We start from the raw sequence: 19,292 nt of genomic DNA, 5'->3' as shown, positions 1-19,292 counted from the left end.
GCAGTCGTCCACCTGCCAGGGCTCGGTGCAAGCACTGGAGCAGACGGACATGGTGGAGGCGGCCATGGCGGGGTCGGGCTGGGGAGGTGTGAGTGTGTGAGTGTGAGTGAGTGAGTGTGAGTGTGTGAAGCAGAAGTCTCTGGGCCTTTTATCCTCCTCCCTGGTGGCACTGTCCTGTCCTTGTTCAGGCCCCACAACTTCCTCCTTCCTCCTTCCTCCTTCCTTGTGTGTTCCCAGCTGCTTCCTGGAGGCAAACAGCAGCCATCACTCTGTGGCCTGTCTTGTCGCTGAGATCACAACCCCAGAGAGGACTGGGGCAGCGTGGGGGTCCTAACTTTTTGTCTGAGAGCAAATCAGGGGAAGCTGTGGGACCTGTGGGTTTCTACACAGTGCTATTGGGCCAACCTCCCCTCCCCTCCCCCATGACTGCGGGTGCTGGGCACAGGAGCACGTGGCCCGTGGTCTCTGCCAGCTTTGCTTCCTGGGCTGCTGACCCGGGTCCTGCCCAGGGCAGAGAAGGACGCTTACGTGGTTTCTGAGTGCAAGTCGTGTGGGTCGTGTGCTTGTGTGTCAAGTTGAACGAACTCCAGCCTCAGCCTGGAGGTCAGAAGTCCAAGTTCAGGGGTCAGGGCAGCAGTCCCCTCGTGGCTGAGGGAGGGCCTGTCCTGGCTCCTGGTGTCACGGCCACTGCCACTGTCCCTGGCTCATATGGGCCTCCGTCTCCACTCGGTCTCTGCCCTGTGTCACTGTGTCTGAGTTGCGCCTCCTAAGGACAGTCAGGCCGGACCAGAGCCCGCCCACGCCTCGTTTGACCCGATCCTCTGCACGGCCCTGTCCCCAAGGTCACCTTACAGACACTGGGGTCAGGGGAGCACTCATGTGCTCTGGGGGAAGACAGCTCAGTGTGTGGCTGTTACCTGCCCACGGACTCCAGTCCAGAGCTGGTGAGGACAGGAACCAGGGCTGCAGGATGTGGGTCCCAAAGCACATGCGTGTGTAGACATGGCTTCAGTGCATGGGGTGACCTTTCACATTTTACCAAATTACCATTGTTGGAGTGGTGGTAAGTGCCCATGAGAGCCCACATGGCTTCTCATGGTGGGTTTTTTTTTTCACTTTTGCTTTTCATCTTTTTTCTTTTTTTCCATGGTGTTGTCCAGGACGTACTCATGGTCTGTTGCCAGATCCAGGGTGATCCACTGAGGCAGGATTCAGCTCTGACGCAGCGCCCCCTGGAGGACCCCACGGGCACTGCGCCGCGGTCCCTCCAGTGTTTGCCAGCCGCAAGCCCCCAGCCTTCCCCGGTCCTTCGGGATCTGGACGCTTGAGCAGAGCGCTGTTTCTGCTAACGCCCCTCCTTTGGGCCCGGCCCGCGTTTTCTGGCCGTGAGCTGTAGTTATTGTGTCAGGGCGAATCCCACAGCGGGCTGTGGCCAGAACAAGGACGCGGGCTTGTCTGGTTCCGGGATGTCGCTGTTTTTCCCTCTGCCGTGGCCCAGGGTTTGGGGGCGACCCTGAGTCCTCACAAATCCCTCGTTTCTGTGTCAACCTCTGCCCAGCAGCCCCTCCCTCTCCTCGGGGGACCTGGTCTGCAGTTCTTTGATTTGATGGAGGAAAAAGGGCTCTCGAGGCTCTGCCCCAGCCTCTCTTTGGGCTCTGCCTCCTGCCTGCTGCCGCCTCTCTGCTTGCTCCCCTGCAGCAGCGCCCCAGGGAGCAGCCCTGGCAGCTGGCAGGCCACTGCTCTCCCAAGGGACAGAGTGCCTGGGGCGCTGGGCAGTGCAGCACGGACAGGGCCTCCAGGCACACCTGCCACCAGGGCAGGCTGCAGCCCTGCAAGGGACGCTGTGTGCTTCAGGCCCAGGCCCCACTGCCACCCCGACTCTCGTGGGCGTGCTGACCCCTCAGCGACCTGCCCTGAAAGGGTGCTGACTGTCGTCCCAACACCCCTGCGGGCACCACCAGCAGAGCACATGGGCTTGGGCATGCGCTTGGGCAGGGTCCCCTGCAGCGGACTCGGGGAGGGGAGCAAGGGATCTGTCCAGGTACAAGGAGGGCTGCAGAGGGTGGTGAGAAGCAGGACCAATCGCAGGGCGGAACCAGCCCGGGGCAGACATCCTCGGAGAAGCAGCTCCTGTGCAAGGAGGCCGCAGCCGTGCTGCCCATCTGTAGTGCCGTTGTTGTCGCCAGGCACGCGTGTGTCGTCCCCTCTTCTGTGTCCTTCTGGCTGTATTAGCCATCACTGTTAGTGAGGGCCGACATGGTCGCTGGATCAGCTTTCACACTGAAACGCAGGAGATGCCCAGGACAGACCGCCGCATAGGCGTCCCGTCCCAGGCCGTCACCTCCCCGCTGCCCTGCCTAACCCACCTGTGCTGTCTTTGACACAGACCTGCGTCCCCTGGACATCCTGGCAGAGGTGGTCCCTGTGAATGGCGCCGTGGGCAAAATCAAGATGACACAGGCGCAGGGCGTGCGGGGCCTGCAGCTCTCGGCTGCCGCGCCCCGCACAGTGAGTTTCCCTGCCTCGAGGATTTTCTCCAGATGCGACCTCTTTCCCGAGGAGTTTTCCATCGTCGTGACCTTGAAGGTTCCCAGCCTTCCACCCAAGGTCAGTAGTGCTTTGTCTCTACATGTTGGTTGCCCTGATTTTCCTTTGTGATGTTCCCGAGAGCAGCGCGTGCAGAGGGTAGGCTGATCGCGACGTGCCCAGCAGGCATCTGTCAAAGCCCTCTGCACCCGGGAAGGAGAGTGCTTGCCTTGCTGCCTTGCTGGGTAATGAGATAAGGCACTGGCCGTGTGCAGGCAGAGTGTGGGTCACCCTGGGTGGCATAAGGTTGTCCTGGTGATTCTGCTTCTAGGGAGGAGGATTGGAGGAAGAGGGGAGGCCGCCTTCCTGGCGTGCAGCCGCCCCCCCACCCCTTCTCCTCCCTACTGGCCTGGGAGGTGGGGACCCGTGGCATTTGTCTTCGCATTCCTACACACAGACACCCCATACCCCACAGAGATGCACAGGCACACACACACACACACACACACACACACCATGCAACCACACAGATGTACATACATAGACACACAGACACCCACACCACGCACATAGAACATACACACAGATGTACATGCATATAAACACAGATATACACCCATACTACACATGTGGGCACAAACACATGCCCACACACACATAAAACACCCGCCACATGCAGACACACAGAAACACGAGTCCTGGGGCAGTGCCCAGTCGATAAGCATGAGCTCGTGTTTAGGATTCAGGGTGGCTCATGATGACTCCTGCAGGCGCCTCCAGCGGGGCATGTGGTGCTTATATTTAAGTCTCAGGTCCATTTGAGTTAGTTTTTGCACATGGTGTGAGGTAGGGTCTAGTTTCTTTCTTTCTTTCTTTTGTGGTACTGGAGATTGAGCTCAGGGCCTTGCGCATGCAAGACAAGAACTCTACCACTGAGCCTCACTCCCAGCCCAGTTTCACTCTTTCACATCCAGTTGTCCCAACACCATTTGTCAGAGACTAATTCCTCCCTATTAAAAGGTCTTTGCATCATTATTGGATTTATGGGTGGTAGATATGTGGGTTTATTTACAGCCTCTCCATTTTATTCCATTGATCTCTTTATTTATATGCCAGTACCATACAGTCTTGGCCACTACAGCTTTGTCATAAATGTGATAATTTGGAGTTGTGAGTTGCTCAATTTCCCCTCCTCCTTTTCCTCCTTCTTGTGTGTTTTGTTCATTCTGGTGCCCTTGCAATCCCACATTAATTTGAAAATGAACTTGACAATTTCTACAAAGTTAGCTGGCTCCTAATAGGAACTGGAGAGTTGTGTAGATTGACTTGGGCAATACTGCCACGTTAACAGAATTAAGAATTCTGGCCTACGGATATGAGATTTTTTCCATTGATTTACAGCTTTAACAAAATAAAAATAATGTTTTATAATTTTCAGAATATAAATTTTGCAATTCATTTGTTAAATTCATGCCTATGTATTTTTTCCTTGATACTGCTGTACATAGAATTGTTACCTTAATGTGACTTTTTTGACTTGTGCATTACAGATGTATAAAGTAAGTACAGGTGTGTAAAGTACAATTGATTTTTGTATATTTTGTATCTTGTGTCCTATAACTGTGTTCTGATTCCCCCTATTCCTCACTTGCTACATTTTCCCTTCTTGAATGAGCATTGGACTTTGCCATGCATCTTTTCTGGCTCTATCAATTGTTTTATTCCACTAATCGATTTTTCAGATGTTAAATCAATCTTTTGTTCCATAGATATATCCCATTTGGCCATTGTGTTAGTGTGACAAGTACACAAGCTAATCACCTCATAAAGAGGGAAGGTTTACTTTGGCTCGGTGCAAGCTCTCTGTCCATGGTCACTCGGTCCTACTGCCTTTGGGCCTGTGGTGAAGCAGCACCTCATAGTGGGGAGTGAATGGCAGGGATATTGCTTACCTCATGGTTCCCAGGAAGCAAAGAAAGGAGGAAGAGGGCTGGACCTCGATGCCCCAGGGTGCACGCCTCTGACCTAACTCCTCCCACCAGACACACCTCCTAAGGCTTCTGCACTGCCCACAGCACTACAGCAGACCAGGCTTTCAGCACAAGGGCTTCTGGGGACATTTCAGACCCAGACTACGGTACCTGCAGTGTTAAAATCTTTTGTCCGTTGCTAGATCCAGTTTGGCAGTGTTTTGCTGATTTTGCATCCATATCATGAGCGATGTTGGTTATAGTTTTTTTGTGATTCTCTTATCTGAGGATGGTAGGGCAGTAACACTGACCTCAGAGAACCAGTCAAGAAGTATCATCTGCTTTTCTAGTTTTCAAGAGTCTGTGAAGAATCATATGAGTTTTTCTTCTTCATTCATTTCTGCTGCAGTCTTTATTATCTCCTTGACTGTGCTGGCTTTAGTTTTAGTGTCTTCTTCTTTCTCCAGAGTCTTAAAGCAGAAGGTTAGATTATTGATTTGTTGGACTTTTCTTGGTATAGATATCTCAACCTATAAATGTCTCTCAGAGTAGCACGTCTGCTGCCTCCCATGAAGTCTGGCATTTTGGTTTTCATTTTCATTTATCTCAATTTATTGTATGATTTTCTCCTTGATTTCCCCTTTGACTTCAGTCATTTAAGGAGTACATTGTTCAATGTCCACATAGTTGTGAGTTTCCCAATTTTTTCTGTTGTTGATTTTTAGTTGCATTCTATGATTTGCAGAATACATGTCTGGCCTTGTCTTTATCCTCTTGCCCGGTCCATGCTCCATGCGTGTGTCAGGGAGTACATATGCTGTGGTGGCCGCATTTGGCAGATATCCAGTAGGTCGCACAGATTTACTGTGTTCTTCTAGTCTTCTCTTTCTTGATGACCCTCTACCTAGCTTTTCTACCCGTTTTTGAAACCAGTGTACTGAAATCTTCAGTACTGTGGAATTCTCTATCGCTCCCTGCACTTCTGTCAGTTTTTACCATTGCACTTTGGAGCTCTGTTATTTGCATATGTGTTTATATTTGTTATATCATTCTAATAGGTTGATCATTTTATGTAGAAAATATATCTCTTTAGCAAAAACATTGGTCTTAAAGTCTATTTTATGACATTAGTTTAGCCATTCTAGTTTTCTTGTGGTTTCTGTTTGCAGATACCTGTCTTTCCATCCTTTTACTTTTTTTTTCTTTTTTGGACAGGGTCTTACTATGCAACTCAGGCTGGAATTGAACTTACTACATACCCCAGGCTACCCGCAAACTCACAGTGATCCTCCTAACAGCCTCCCAAGTGCTGGGATTACAGGTGTGCACCACCATGCCCAGCTGATCATTTTACTTTCAATCTATTTGCATCTTTGAATCTAAAGTGTGCTTATTGTAGACAGTATCTAATTGAAACCTATTTTTTGAAAATCTAGTCTGACAATCTCTGGCTCTTGATTTAATTATTTATCTCATTCACATTTAATGATATTGATATAAAGTTGACACTCATTGGTAGGGATTGCCTTTGTATACTCACCTAAGTGCTAAAATTGATTTATAACACCCAAATCAGTATTGGTGTGCTTTCATGGCCGTCCATGGATATGCATGGGATGATAGAAATAATATTTCCCCACATCATGTTGCCAGCAGATCTAAATAAGGTGACCTCCCACACTCTTATCTCAGCTCTCAAGCTATAAATGAGTATCTTTTTTGTAGCCTATCAGGCGTCACAGTTTTCACATTTTTGTGTCTTTTTAATTAAAAACTTTTTTTGGTGATTTTGGTATTTGAATGGTCCCTTGGTATAGTGACGAAGCACGGCGTAGTGCCCCACAGGGAAAAGACTGCGATGCCCCTCACAGGGAAGCAGGTATGTTTGCACACTCAGGCATGAGTCATGGTGCTGTTGGTTATGGCTCAAGGTGAACGAACAAACAATAATTATCAAACATACTTTGTATTAGCCGTGTTTCCATCACTGTGACCAAATAGCTGAGAAAACAACTCAGAGGAAGAAAGACTTGTTTGCGCTCACCGTATCAGAGGTTTCAGCTCATGGTCATCCGGCTCAGTTGCTTTTAGGCCTGTGCCAGTGTGCACATTGTGGCAGGGGGTGTGGTAGGAAAGCTGCTCAGCCAGGGCAGCCAGGAAGCAGAGAGAGGGAAAGGGCCCGAGCGGAAGGGGCGGGGCCAGATGGAGCCCCAGGCAGGCACACCCCTGCGGTCCCACCTTGCGTCTAGGCCCCACCTCCTGTTTCTGTCTCCTCCCAACAAAGCCATCAAGTTGCAGCCCCGTCAGTGGCTTAATCCACTGCCCCCCTTGTGAACCAGTCAGCCCCCAAAGCCCATCAGATTTCCTTTAGGAACGTTTGCAACCCGAATCATAACATGCTTGAAATAAGATTATATATTGATCAGTTGAAAGGGGGACCAGAGGCTCTGTGTCTCCTCTAGGAGCAGTGGTACAGTATTTGCTAATTCAGTATTTGCAGTGACTTCCATTTTTATTTGTATGGTTTTTGTTTTTTTGGACTCAGAGGTTCAGTATGTAGCCCAGGATGGCCTCGAATTTGCAATCCTCCTGCTTTCACCTCCCGAGTACCGGATCACAGGCACATAGCACTATATATAAAATAACTGCCATTAACAATGAGAATCGATTATAGTGGATTTGTATATATTTTGCCTTTTATTTCTTATGTGTCTCGTATTATTTTTGGTCACGCATCCCTGACTTCCTTCTTTTGTACTAAGTGAATATATTCTAATGTAAAATTTTCACTTCTTTAATGATATTTTCATCATTAAGTGTTTCCTTAGGGGATGCTCTACTGCATGTCAAAAACTTACTTTAACCTATCAGAATCAACTTCCAATTTGTACTAACTCAATTCCAATGAAATATGAAAACAATACTCCTATATAACATTGATCCTTTTTGCTGTTTTAGTGGTCTTGTTGTTATGCATGTTTTATATAAATGCTAAAAACCCAAGAACAGATTGCAATAGTTATTACTTTATATAATTTTATGATTTTTGAGAGAATCTTAGAGAAAAAGGGAGAACAATGATGCAATGACACATTTATAACTTTTATTATATTAACCTCCTCTTTCTCATCTCTGACTCCCTTCATTTTATCCTGTGGATTTGAACTACCATCTGGGGCGATTTCCTTTGCCTACTATGGCTTTGCTCCCCACCCACCTCCTGTGTGTTTTTCCATCTGTTATGGGCCCATCAACACATTTTCTACTCAGTTGTGTTTTTAATAAGGTAAGAGAGGCAAGGAGAGAGTACACATCTGCACTGTCTTCCACAGACCCGTGGTCCCCTTCTCTGGTGACCTTGGGCTTGCGTGGGATTTGCCTTGGGCCTGACGTCACACTCCCTCCTTTTGAAGACTCCCGCTGGGTCCCCCACAGTGTGCAACCAGCAGCAGGACCCCCAGTTTCTGTTTCTCTGGGATATCTTTATTTTGCTTCTGATTTTGAAGGGTAGTTTGGGTTGGGTGCAGGGTTCCTGGTACACCACGTTTTTCTGTGAGAATCTGAACAGCCATCCTGCTGCCTGCAAGGGTCTAATGAAAATCAGCCTTCGTTCCTTGCAGTTCCCTTGTCAGCGACCCACCGTCTTTCTCTGGCTGTTATCAGATTTCCCCCTTGGTTTAGCATGCAGTCTTTTCACTACGATCTGTCAGTTTGTGCATCTTTCGTGCGTTCTCCTTTGGCGTAGGTTGACTTTCCTGAATATGCACACGGCTGCTTTTCCATACATTTAGCAAATTGTGAGCCATTTGAAGAATCTTTTCTGCATTCCTACCTGCCTTGTCCAAGTAGTACTCCAGCGGTGACCCACACCCTGTTCAGAGGGCAGAGGTGCCCCAAGCCCCACAGCACACTGGCTCCAACAGGCACCCAGGAGCCCAACACACTGGTGAGCCACTCACCCTTGAGAGACTTGGCAGAGTGACCACAGAATGCAGACAGGAGGTGGTCACCAAACCCCAGTGCTCCCCAGTCCAGCTCCAGGGATGCAGTATGGGCTGCTACCTCCAGCCATGCGGGTCTTTGCAGGACAAGGCCCGTGGGCCCCAGACCCTGCTCCCTGAGGGAAGCAGCGGGGCCACCACTGGCAGCAGGCTCCAGGCCACACTGGGGCTTGCCAAGGGCGGAGAGCAGGCAGGGCTTGCACACGGGGGCCTTGGGGACTCCGAGCACTGGGCTGCAGGCAAAGCTGCTGGCACCTTGCAGAGAGGAGGCAGGGGTGAGCTCTGCACACACACTTGCCGTGGAGCATTCTGGGAAGTGAGACTGGAAAGACGCAAACTGCATCAGCACCTTCTGGTCGTCTCAGCCCCTCTCTGTGAACCATCTCTGCCACAGGACAACACAGCCTCACCCTGTGCCAGGGGTCACCCAGGGCGGACACGTGCCCTATGCACACAGAGGGCAGCAGCCTTGACCACCTTGCCAGAGGCTGGGCGGCCGAGCCCGAGCACCACAGCCTGAGTTCTCCCACCTCCTGCCAGCCAGGTGAGAGCTGTGTGCACAGGAAGCGACGTCCTGGAATAGCAGAGTCCTCACCCCCACCATTGCTGTATTGCTGCCGCCTCTGCATCTGGAGAGCCCACGGATACAACCAAAGCATCCTGCTGGTTGACCCAGGAAAGCCCTGACTCAGCACGGCCCAGCCAGGGTTACAGCCAGCAGCAGCCAAAACACTGAGCCGGAGACATGAGACACAGGCCAACTCCAAACACAACCAGGAAGAGGAAGGCTTCACTAAGCCACCCCTGGGACAACACAAAGAGCACAGAGGGGTATAAAAGGGCAGCTGCCAGGATCCACACTCACACACACAACTCACTCACTCACACACTCACTCACTCACTCACTCACACCTCCCCAGCCCGACCCCGCCATGGCCGCCTCCACCATGTCCGTCTGCTCCAGCGCTTGCACCGAGCCCTGGCAGGTGGACGACTGCCCAGAGAGCTGCTGCGAGCCCTCCTGCTGTGAGCCCAGCTGCTGCCAGCCCAGCTGCTGCACCTCAGCCCCCTGCCTGAGCCTCATCTGCACCCCATGCTGCCAGTCAGGCTGTACCAGCTCCACCTGCCAGCCGGCTTGCTGCTCCTCCTCCTGCCAGCCTTCCTGCTGTGTGCCCGCCTGCTGCACACCTGTCTGCTGCACACCTGTCTGCTGCAAACCTGTCTGCTGCACGCCTTCCTGCTCTGGTGCCTCCTCCTCCTGCTGCCAGCAGTCTAGCTGCCAACCAGCTTGCTGCTCTTGCTCTCCCTGCCAGTCATCCTGCTGCATACCTGCCTGCTGCACACCTGTGTGCTGCAAGCCTGTGTGCTGCACACCTGTGTGCTGCAAGCCTGTCTGCTGCAAGCCTGTCTGCTGCAAGCCTGTTTGCTGCACACCTGTCTGCTGCACACCCACCTGCTCAGGTGCCTCCTCCTCCTGCTGCCAGCCAGCTTGCTACTCCTGCTCCCCCTGCCAGCCATCCTGCTGTGTGCCCGTCTGCTGCAAGCCCGTCTGCTGCACACCTTCCTGCTCCTCCGTGTCCCTGCTCTGCCGCCCCGTGTGCAGACCCTCCTGCTGTGTGCCTGCCTCCTCCTGCTGTACCTCCTCCTGTGAGCCCAGCTGCTGCCGCCCATCCTCCTGCGTGTCCCTGCTCTGCCGTCCCACCTGCCCCCGCCCGGCCTGCTGTGGCCTCTCCCTGGGCCAGAAGTCCTGCTGCTGATTGGCCTCATCCCGCAGGGCCGGCAGGCTCCAGTCTCCATGTTATACCTTTATTCACACCAACTCCATGCTCCAGTCTTCAGTTGCCCTGAAACCAACTCTGACTTGACCCTTCATCCTTGGACCTTTTCAGCCCCAGAATTCCCACCCCTACCGTGCAGGCTGTGCTGAGCCCAGGACCCTGGCAGCTCCCAGCGTCCTCTGAGCTGTAGCTTCCCAAACCCTATTTTGCATCCAGGCTGGCTGGTGGTTACTGAGTCCTCCCCACAGGATGACCTGCCATGTGCAAACAGTCAGCCCTGTGCCCTCCCCCAGGTCCTTTGCACACCTGGCAAACCATGCAGAGCTCGGACGTGGCAGGGGTATCACTTTGGGCTCCTGGCCTTGAGCTGCGCCCAGGCTGATTATGCCACAGACAAGGCCAGCCGTCCCCTCCCATGGTGCCTGGCTCGCTCTTGATAATCATCCCTGCCAGCCCCGTGTGGGGAGCCTGTCTGCCATGGAGACTCCCGTGCAGGATCCCTGTGACAGTCAGGGACAGAGGGGCCTGCTGCCCGCTGGCCCTTGGCCCAGGTCTTCTGTGTGCCCTACACTGCAAGTCCCTGGACCCCAGCCAGCTCTCCAGCATCCCTCGCCCCTCCCTCTGCCCTCTCTTCCCCCGCCCACTATCTCTGTTACCCCATAAAATAAATATTCTCATCCCTGGAAGACAATGCCGATCTGGTCTGTTTCGTGACTATCTGAAGACAGTTTCTTTGTGACCTCTGTGTGGGATTTTCAACACCTGATGTCTCCACGATGTGTTTTTGTTTTCTGCAGTTTCTGCCATTCTTGCTCCTGGCCTTGTTCCCTTGTGTGCTTCGTTACTTTGGCCACGGAGCTGTCCTTGCTTTGTGAGGGCGTCGGCACGCTGGCCCTCCCTCCACCTTAGTTTCCATCCTCTGCCTTCGGCAAAGCTATTCAATGCCAAGCGTAAGTGTGCCAGCCCAGTAGCCATTCATAGGGACAGGGGACTTCCCGGTTTTGCTCAAGGACCCAGGTCAGAGGAGGAATCTTTAGCTCGGGGACTAGAACTCGGTAGAAGGGAGAAGGTTATACCTTTATTCACACCAACTTCTCACCGAAACCCAGCCCTAGGCGTGTTCCTAGAACCTGAGGCTCACCACAGGCAGGTCAGACAGTGGGTACCATTTCGTGCCGCCATCCTTTCTTGGACCACGTTTGCAGTCTCTAAGGAGCACATTCATCACAGGCAGTAGGAACACGCACATAACACGTCTCACTTCTTTTCATGTCCTCTTCTCCGCCCCCATCTTGTCTACCCTCCGCTGCAAGCCTGCACACTGAGTGCCCTTCAGCCCGGCTGCCCCTGACCAGCCCCTCAGAACGTCAGCCCTGCCTCTTCCTCCTCCCCACCCCCACAGCTCTTGTGGGCACCTGAGCCTCCTCAACTCCTCCCTACTCTTGGCCCATGGTATGCGGGCTGCATCCCAGGCATCATTCCTCCCAGTCTAACCAGCAGTGTCACTGCTGGTCCCTGAGCACCAATAAAACCTCCGCCGCCCATGCTCTGTCTCTGTGTTGATGGCACAAGGGGTGGGAGGGGCAGAGGCCCAGTCCTGGATCTGGACACTGGCCCTTGGGCCCTCTGGCTTCTGCATGTGACTTGGACACCCCATCCCCTCATTCGGTGTCTGCTGTCAGCCCCTGGCCAACTCTGCTGGTCTGTAGAGACCAGGGACCATCCCAGGGGCACTGCCCGGCTCTGAGGAACATCTACCCCATGCAGATGATGCCACACTGCCCAGGGTCCAGGAGTCATGAGGTGACCTGGCCACAGCTCAGCTGGAGGGGGGAGACCAGGGAGGTGCTGGCCTCCACTGGCCCGGGACCCAGGGGTGCTCCACAGAAAGTGGGAGGCTGTCCTGGGCTATGGTCCACGTACTCAAAATTGCCCAGCATTCAGCATGCACAGGACAAAGATGCAGTCCCACCTGCAGGCTGGGGTGGGGACAGGGAATGGCACAAGAACCCAGAATGCGGCAGGAACGTGACATGGGGCACATGTGAGGACGTGTGTCCAGGTGCATTTCCACCACCCTGAGTGAATCTGAGGGCTCTATCCGGAACTACAATAGCAGAGCAGAGGCTATGGCCAGGTGACCCTCACTGCGCTGCCCACGAGGGGTCCCGAGAGAGCTTCACAGCAGTGGGGTGTCACAGCACGCAGTGTGGACCTCACAGGGCGCTCTCCTTGCCATCTGAGTGGGGAACACGTGTCACTGTGGTCACCCTCAAGGTGCACGGCTCTTCAGTGAGATCCGGGCAGCATGGGGGTCGCATCAGAACCTCAGTTTGACTGTTACAGGTGACCCCACGAGTGTGTCCTCACCATGCATCTACTGGCACAAGTGCCAGTCTTCTTGCTGCGGGCCTCCCAGGAGTGGAACTTCCTGAGTAAGGTTGCAGCTTTCTCTCCTGCCCAGTGCTGACCGTGCCCCCAGAGGACCGGCCCCCGTCATCCCTGCCCAGAGCGACGCTGTAGAAACACTGGAGCAGGCGCGCCTGAGGGCCTGTCCTGCCAAAGACACAGAAACTGGCAACAAACAAACAACAACAAAAACCTTGGCAACTTATCTGCCCTGTGGAGAACATTCCCTGGGTCAGGAGTCCGTGGTAACGGTCCATATTAGGAGCCCCGAAGCCCAGCAGGAGGGGAGAGGGGTCTAGGGAGTGGAGCTTCCCCTGTATTCACAGCGGCTCCAAGGCTTCCATCACTCACTGCTGAGCTCCGCCTCCTTGATATCCGCGGTGGGACTGGATTCTCAGAGGAACAAGAACCCTACTGTGACCTGTGAGGGGTCTAGCCTGTGCACTCCTTCTGAGAAGCTAACTCTGAAAACACTTTGTGGCCGTGGAGAAATTACCTTCCAAGAAACGCATTCCTGGTGCTAAAAGGGTGAGGACACTGCATTACAGAGAGGGAACAGTTAAGCCAGAATAAACCAGCAGACCCAGCAGGCTCTGAGGCATTTCTGCCATCCTCCCCCACCTGTCCTAGCTGGATGTGGACCTGAGGACAACAGTGCAGGTCCTGGGGTGGGGCTGGTGCCGGGGGAGCAGCTGGACATTATTTCCAAGGAGTGCGGCCATCTCTTGTGGTGAGCCTGGAGTCCCTGAGGGACCACACAGCCGCCGGACTCAGTGTCTCCTCACTCAGGCCTCGCTCGCAGTGTAGAAGTCGGCACACAGAGTGTCGGTCAGAACCCTGAAGATGAAAGTGCTCACCAGCACCACCATGGCCCACCGTGTCAGCTGGGAGAACAACAGGGACTGCGAAAGCCTGGGAGGAAAAATGGTGCATGAGCTGTTTGGGGGAACAAGGTCTTGGAAAGATGCTGCCCATTTCAGCAAGTCTAAAAGGCCTCACACAAGGCCAAGGAGGACACATGCTCAGAAAAGCCGAGAGCAGCTCTCAACGATCCTCTGGGGCTGAAACTCAAGCTCTGAGCAATCAGGAAACAAAGACATGAGCAGGAAGTAGAGTGTGAGCAGGAAGCAGAGGTGTGAGCAGATGAAGTCAGAGCAGGAAGTGAAGGCAGAGCGAGAGGTGAAGAGGAAGGCAGGTGTAAACTGTCCTGCTAGAGTGGAGCATGTGCACAACACAAAAATACACTCAGAGCCCAAGGAAAAACAAGCCCAGAGAAACATATTTTTGGATGCAGTTGTGTTAGTCAGCTTTGTGTCACTGTGACAAAATACCTCAGGTAAACAGCTTATACAGAGGAAAGGTTTATAGTGGCTCCCAGTTTCAGAAATTTCACTCCATGGTTGTCTGCCTGTTGGTTGCACCTGAAATGAACAAAACATCCTGGTGTGAGTGTGCAGTAGATGAGCTGTCACCTCAGGGCAGCTGGAGAGCAGCAGAGAAACAGTAAGAGGGTGGGGGTCCCCATGTCCCCATCAAAGGCACAGCAAAGTGACCTGACTCTTCCCACAAGTGCCGGCTCTATTGGTCTAAAGAGGTGCAAGGACCATCCCGTTGGCATCATCTGGCTCCGACCTGCACCCACTGCATGTGGATGATGCCACACTCCCCAGGACCCAGGAATTGTGGGGTGACCTGGCCGCATTTGAGCAGGAGGTGGGAGACACAGGCCTCAGCTGGACCCAGGCCCAAGGGTGCTCCACAGCAAAGGACGGGCATTCTGGACAATGGTCCATGTGCTCCACACCACCCCATACACCCCACACCTAGGACAAGATGCAGCTTTGGAGGCCCGAACTGCAGGCTGGTGTGGGGTGGGGGATGGTAGCAGAGGCCCAGAATGGTGATAGAACAGGCCCATGCATGGGGACACATGAGCACAGGTGTCCAGGTGTGGCCAGGCAAGTGTGGTCCCCCCACATCTGTGTGAATCTGAGGGCTCTGTCCTTGGCTACAATGGCAGAGCAAAGACCACAGCCAGGTGACAGTCACTGAATCGCCCATGAGGTGTCCTCATGTGCTTCATGACAGTAGGGGTGTGGCTGCACATACAACAGGGACCTCACAGTGTCCTCTCTTCCATCTGAGGAGGGAACACATGCCACTGTGGTCACCTTTGCCTAGTTGCACAGCTCTCCAAAGCGATGCCACCTGGAGATGTCCTAGACTACTATAAACTGAGAGATTCTGGTCAGAGCTCAGAAGACCACAGCTCTCACCTGGGCAACACTGAGAGACAACATGGAAATTTGTTTTGACTGTTTCAGGTGACACCGTGGTGAGGGTCCCCACTCTTAGGGAATAAATCTCAATATCACCCAAAGCCTCAAGTGCACAGAAGCAGGACTTGCGGAAGGTGATTGGATTGTGGGGCTCAGAGCTGACTTGCTTTGAAGAGGGGGGTCTGGTAGGAAGAGGGGGAACCATGAGGTGAGCAGCTGTTCCTCTGCTGCGCCCCTCTCCTGGGTTTCCCTGTCTTGGAGGCAGCCAACTGTGGACCAAAACCTCTACGAACTGTGAGCCAAGATAGACCTGTCCTCCTTTAAGTTGTGGGTGTTGCATATTGTGTCTCACTGACCAGAAAGCACCTGAGACAGATTTTGGTACTGGGAAAGTGGGGGTGTGGCTGTGACCGCCCCTGACCATTTGGTTCAGAAGATTTTGGCAAGATAGGAGTTTGTTCAAGACAGGAGTTTGGAAAGGTTTGAAGATGCCACCTGGAGATGTCCTAGAATACTATAAACTCAAAGATTCTGGTCTGAGCTCAGAAGACCAGAACACTCATAGAAATGCAGATAGTAAAGACCAGGCTTGGGAGAGTTTGGTTGGGAATAAGAACCCCATTGGTTTTTGGACTCATAACCATGTGTGTTAGGCTCTAACAAAAAAAAAAAATCTGTCCACAGTTTGCTCATGTCCTGAGGTCTGGTGTACAACCACAATGAAAAGCAGTGGACTAATTAATTTGCAGAAGAAATTTCCTGGCAACACAATTTTCAGGCTTTGCCAGAGTTACTGTTGGGGGTTTCAGCCCACTCCACACTGAGAATCGAGAGCAAACAGCATAGCTGAGGGATTGTGAAAGTTTTGAATTTCACCAGAAAGGAAGCTCCTGTAAATTTGGGCCTGTAAAGTTGAAGCAGAGGAGAGCTTAGTTGCTGAAAATATTAGCATTAAAAAGAAGAGAGGTACTTTGAATCAGTACAATAGGAAGGATGCCTTGAGGGCATCAGGGGAAACAGCAAGACCCTACCAACCAGCCTACAAAAGTGAAAACCTTCTTTGCGAAGAGAGCACTGAGGCACCGTGTTAGAGAATGGCCTCATAGGGAATTGGTTCCCCAGGACTGAATTAATAGTGCTCTGCATCCAGGTACTTAGAGACATCTGCAGCCATGATCCAAGGGGGCCCAGCTACTCTACAAGAGGAACACAGCCCTTGGCATTGTGTATGTGGTGCTGGTTTTATGAGGATGTAGAATGCAAGAGTTGTGAGGTTATGAAGGCTTCCACCCAGATTTCATCCTTCTTTTCTCATTGTTTTATTTTCCCTCCCTTCTTTTCCCCCTCCCTTTTCCTAGTTCCCCTTTCAATTTGGAGAATTTCTCATGGGCAAGGTAGAAGCCATGAGAACTACAACTACCAGAAATGTTATAGCCAGAAGACCATGCAAGCTATTTGGAGTTCACATCTCATTGCTACAGAATGCCCTAGGAACTGGACATGGCTATCAGATTTAGCATTTGCCTTGCTGTGTTTGTCTTACTTTGGTCCTGTTGTTTTTTATCTCCCTATTTCTCCCATCTGGGATAGAACTGTTGACCTTTCATCAATGTATTTTGAAAGTATTTAACATTCTTTTTGATTTTACAAGCTGATAGTTCACAGTTTGCCTTAAGTCTCAAAGGAGCTTTGGACTTGGAATTTTTGGTAATGCTGAAACTGTTCAGATGCTGGAAACTCTTAGAGATGGACTAAACAAATTTAACATAAAGAGATGTGTATAAGTCTTTTGGGGCTAGGGAGAAAATGATATAATTTATGTATGGCTGTTCCTCTAAACCTCATTAACTCAAAGATGGGGATTTTGGGTTATGGGGTGATATAGCTAACTTGCTGTTAGGAGGGAAGGTTGGTTAGAAGAGGTGGGTCACTGTGAGTGTGAGCTCACAACTCCCTTGATATCCCCCCTCACTTTCTGGTCCCCACGTGAAGAGAAGCTTGTCCTCCATTCCCTCACTTTAATGCTGCCCTTTGTTGGAGCTAGCTATGAAGTAAAACCTTTACAAACTGTTAGTCAAAATAAGCCTCCCTCCTTTATCTTTATCATGTCTCAGTGAAAAGAAAGTAACTAAAACACCAACCATGCACCCCTGGCGAAAAAGTTATCCACAGCTCAGGGGCACTTTTCCCAATTCTCCCTCCTGAGAGTGACATCAGAGGAAGCAGTGGGAGCAAGGATGCAAGAAGGTCTGTCATGCCAGAGAGACACAGCACTGGGAAACAGAGAGAGAGACAGAGACAGAGAGAGAGACAGAGAGAGAGAGAAAATCCAAGACCAAAAATTCGAAGGATCTGGCAATGTTTTCTGAACTGTGGAAAACACTCCCCAGGTCAGGGGTCCCTGGTGAAAACCCCCTGGCAGATTAGGAGCTGGCTGGCTCAGCAGGAAGGAACAGTGGTCTCGGGAGTGAAGTTTCATCTGCATTCACAGCTTCTCCCACTTCTCCCATCACTCCCTGAGCTCTGCCTCCTGTGATACCAGCAGCGGTGTGGAATTCTCACAGGAGAGAACCCGACTGTGAACTGTGACTCTGAGATTCTGGGTTGTGCGCTTCTCATGAGAATCTCGTCTGGAACCCCCTTTCAGACATGGAAAAAGTGTCTTCCTTGAGGCACATCCCTGGTCCAAAAAGGGTGAGGATGGTGACAGTACCAGAAGGGCACAATCAAGCCAAAATCAGCATCTGGGCCCAGCAGGGCTCTAGAGAATTTCTGCTCCCAACTGCCTGCTGCCCGAGCTAGATATGGCCTTGGGGGCTGATGGCAAGCGGGGTAAGTGGACCTTAATTCCAAGAAAATGTGGTTATTTCTTGATGAATGTGGGGTGGCCTGAAGGAGCAACACAAATGGCCTGCCTTGATTTCTCCAAACTCAAGACTTGCTCGAGGTGTAGAAGTAGCTACAAAGAAAGTAATTGTTAAAAAACTTAAAGATGAGTGAGCTAGTCATCACCACCAAGGGCAAAGGATGTCAGATTAGGGGAAATGGACCCCTTAAAAGCCTAAGAACAGCTGGTGGATGAGGCGCTTTAGGGAATAAGGTCTTTGATTCTGCACATTTCTGGAATTTAATAGACCACACACATGCCCAATGAGGATACAGTCTCAACAAACCCCTGAGTAGCTCTCACAATCGCCTGGGCTTACCCTCAAGCTCTGAACAAGCAGGAAATGAAGACATAAGCAGGAAGTGGGGTGTGAGCAGGAAGTGGAGCTGTGAGCAAGAAGTGAAGTGGGAGCAGGAAGTGAAGGCAGAACAGGAGGCAAAAGGAAAGGCTGCTAGAGTTGGGGTGTGCTCAGCATACAAACACAATCAGGGAAAAAAAATAAACTCAGAGAAAAATACTTCTGGATGCAGTTGTGTTAGCCAGCTTTCCGTCACTGTGACAAAATACCTCAGGTAAACAACCTATAGGGAGGAAAGGTTTATGATGCCTCATAGTTTCAGGAATTTCACTCCACGGTTTTCTGCCTGTTGGTTGCACCTGAAATGAACAAAGCATCCCAGTGTGAGTGTGTGGTTGAGGAGCTTTCACCTCTGAGCAGTGAAAAGCAAGAGAGAAACAGGAAGGGGATGAGGGTCTCCATGTCCCCCTCAAGGGCACAGCAAAGTGACCTGACTTCCTCCCCACATGAGTTCAATTCCTAAGGGTTCCACCACCGTCCACCAGCACCACAGGCTGGGGACCAAGACTTCACACATGGCCTTTGGGGAACAGTAAAGACCCAAGCCATAACCACAGGGGCTAACTCCATCAAATCACTGTCTGAGCACCCAGTGGATGGAATGGTGACCACAATGAAGAATAATGCCACTTTTACAAAGCTACTTCAGAAAAACAACAACCCCATGAACAAAGAATGAAGAAAGGGCAGGAGAAGGAGAGCTCATCAAATATAGAACATCAACAAAGGGAGAAATGTATCAAAAGAATCAAATAAAAACTGGGAGACTACAGCCAGGTATGGTGGCACACACCTGTAATCCCAGCACTCGGGAGACTGAGGCAGGAGGACCTTTGTGAGTTCGAGGCCAGCCTCAGCTACAAAGTGAGCTCAAGGCCGGCCTGAACTGCATACGGAGATCCTGTCTCAAAAAGACAAAAAAGAATTGGGAGATTGAAAAGTAGAATAACTGAAATGAAAAATGCACTCAAGGGTTTGAACAGCAGATTTGTGCACCAGAAGAATCAGTGAACATGAACATCCGTGGAAATATGCTAGTATGGAACAGATTTTTTAAAGGAAGAAAAGTAAACAAAGCTTAAGA

The 19,292-nt window shown here is 51.5% G+C and overlaps 3 protein-coding genes across 3 annotated transcripts in view; 2 read left to right on the top strand and 1 right to left on the bottom strand.

The window, feature by feature from the left end:
* LOC106146828 (keratin-associated protein 10-2-like) overlaps positions 1-101 on the bottom strand; it is a 32,251-nt gene extending 32,150 nt beyond the window's left edge. Inside the window, exon 1 of the mRNA XM_013505456.1 lies at positions 13-101. Coding sequence (XP_013360910.1) covers positions 13-66 — 54 coding nt within the window. The 5' untranslated portion in view covers positions 67-101. The remainder of the gene's footprint in view (positions 1-12) is intronic.
* The window catches only part of Tspear (thrombospondin-type laminin G domain and EAR repeats), a 53,394-nt gene continuing 34,166 nt past the window's right edge, over positions 65-19,292 (top strand). The window contains exons 1-3 of the mRNA XM_013506099.1: positions 65-86; positions 1,209-1,385; positions 2,387-2,607. Coding sequence (XP_013361553.1) covers positions 65-86; positions 1,209-1,385; positions 2,387-2,607 — 420 coding nt within the window. The remainder of the gene's footprint in view (positions 87-1,208; positions 1,386-2,386; positions 2,608-19,292) is intronic.
* On the top strand, positions 9,104-11,196 carry LOC102007512 (keratin-associated protein 10-7-like). The gene has a single exon (XM_005375893.2). The coding sequence runs from the start codon at positions 9,430-9,432 to the stop codon at positions 10,252-10,254; it is 825 nt and encodes a 274-aa protein (XP_005375950.1). The 5' UTR covers positions 9,104-9,429; the 3' UTR covers positions 10,255-11,196.

The sequence above is a fragment of the Chinchilla lanigera genome, unplaced genomic scaffold, assembly GCF_000276665.1.
Source record: "Chinchilla lanigera isolate Chin_1 unplaced genomic scaffold, ChiLan1.0 scaffold00006, whole genome shotgun sequence".
Lineage (NCBI taxonomy): Eukaryota > Metazoa > Chordata > Mammalia > Rodentia > Chinchillidae > Chinchilla > Chinchilla lanigera.
The sequence above is the reverse complement of the archived record's forward strand: the minus strand, read 5'-3'. Positions and strand labels throughout refer to the sequence as shown.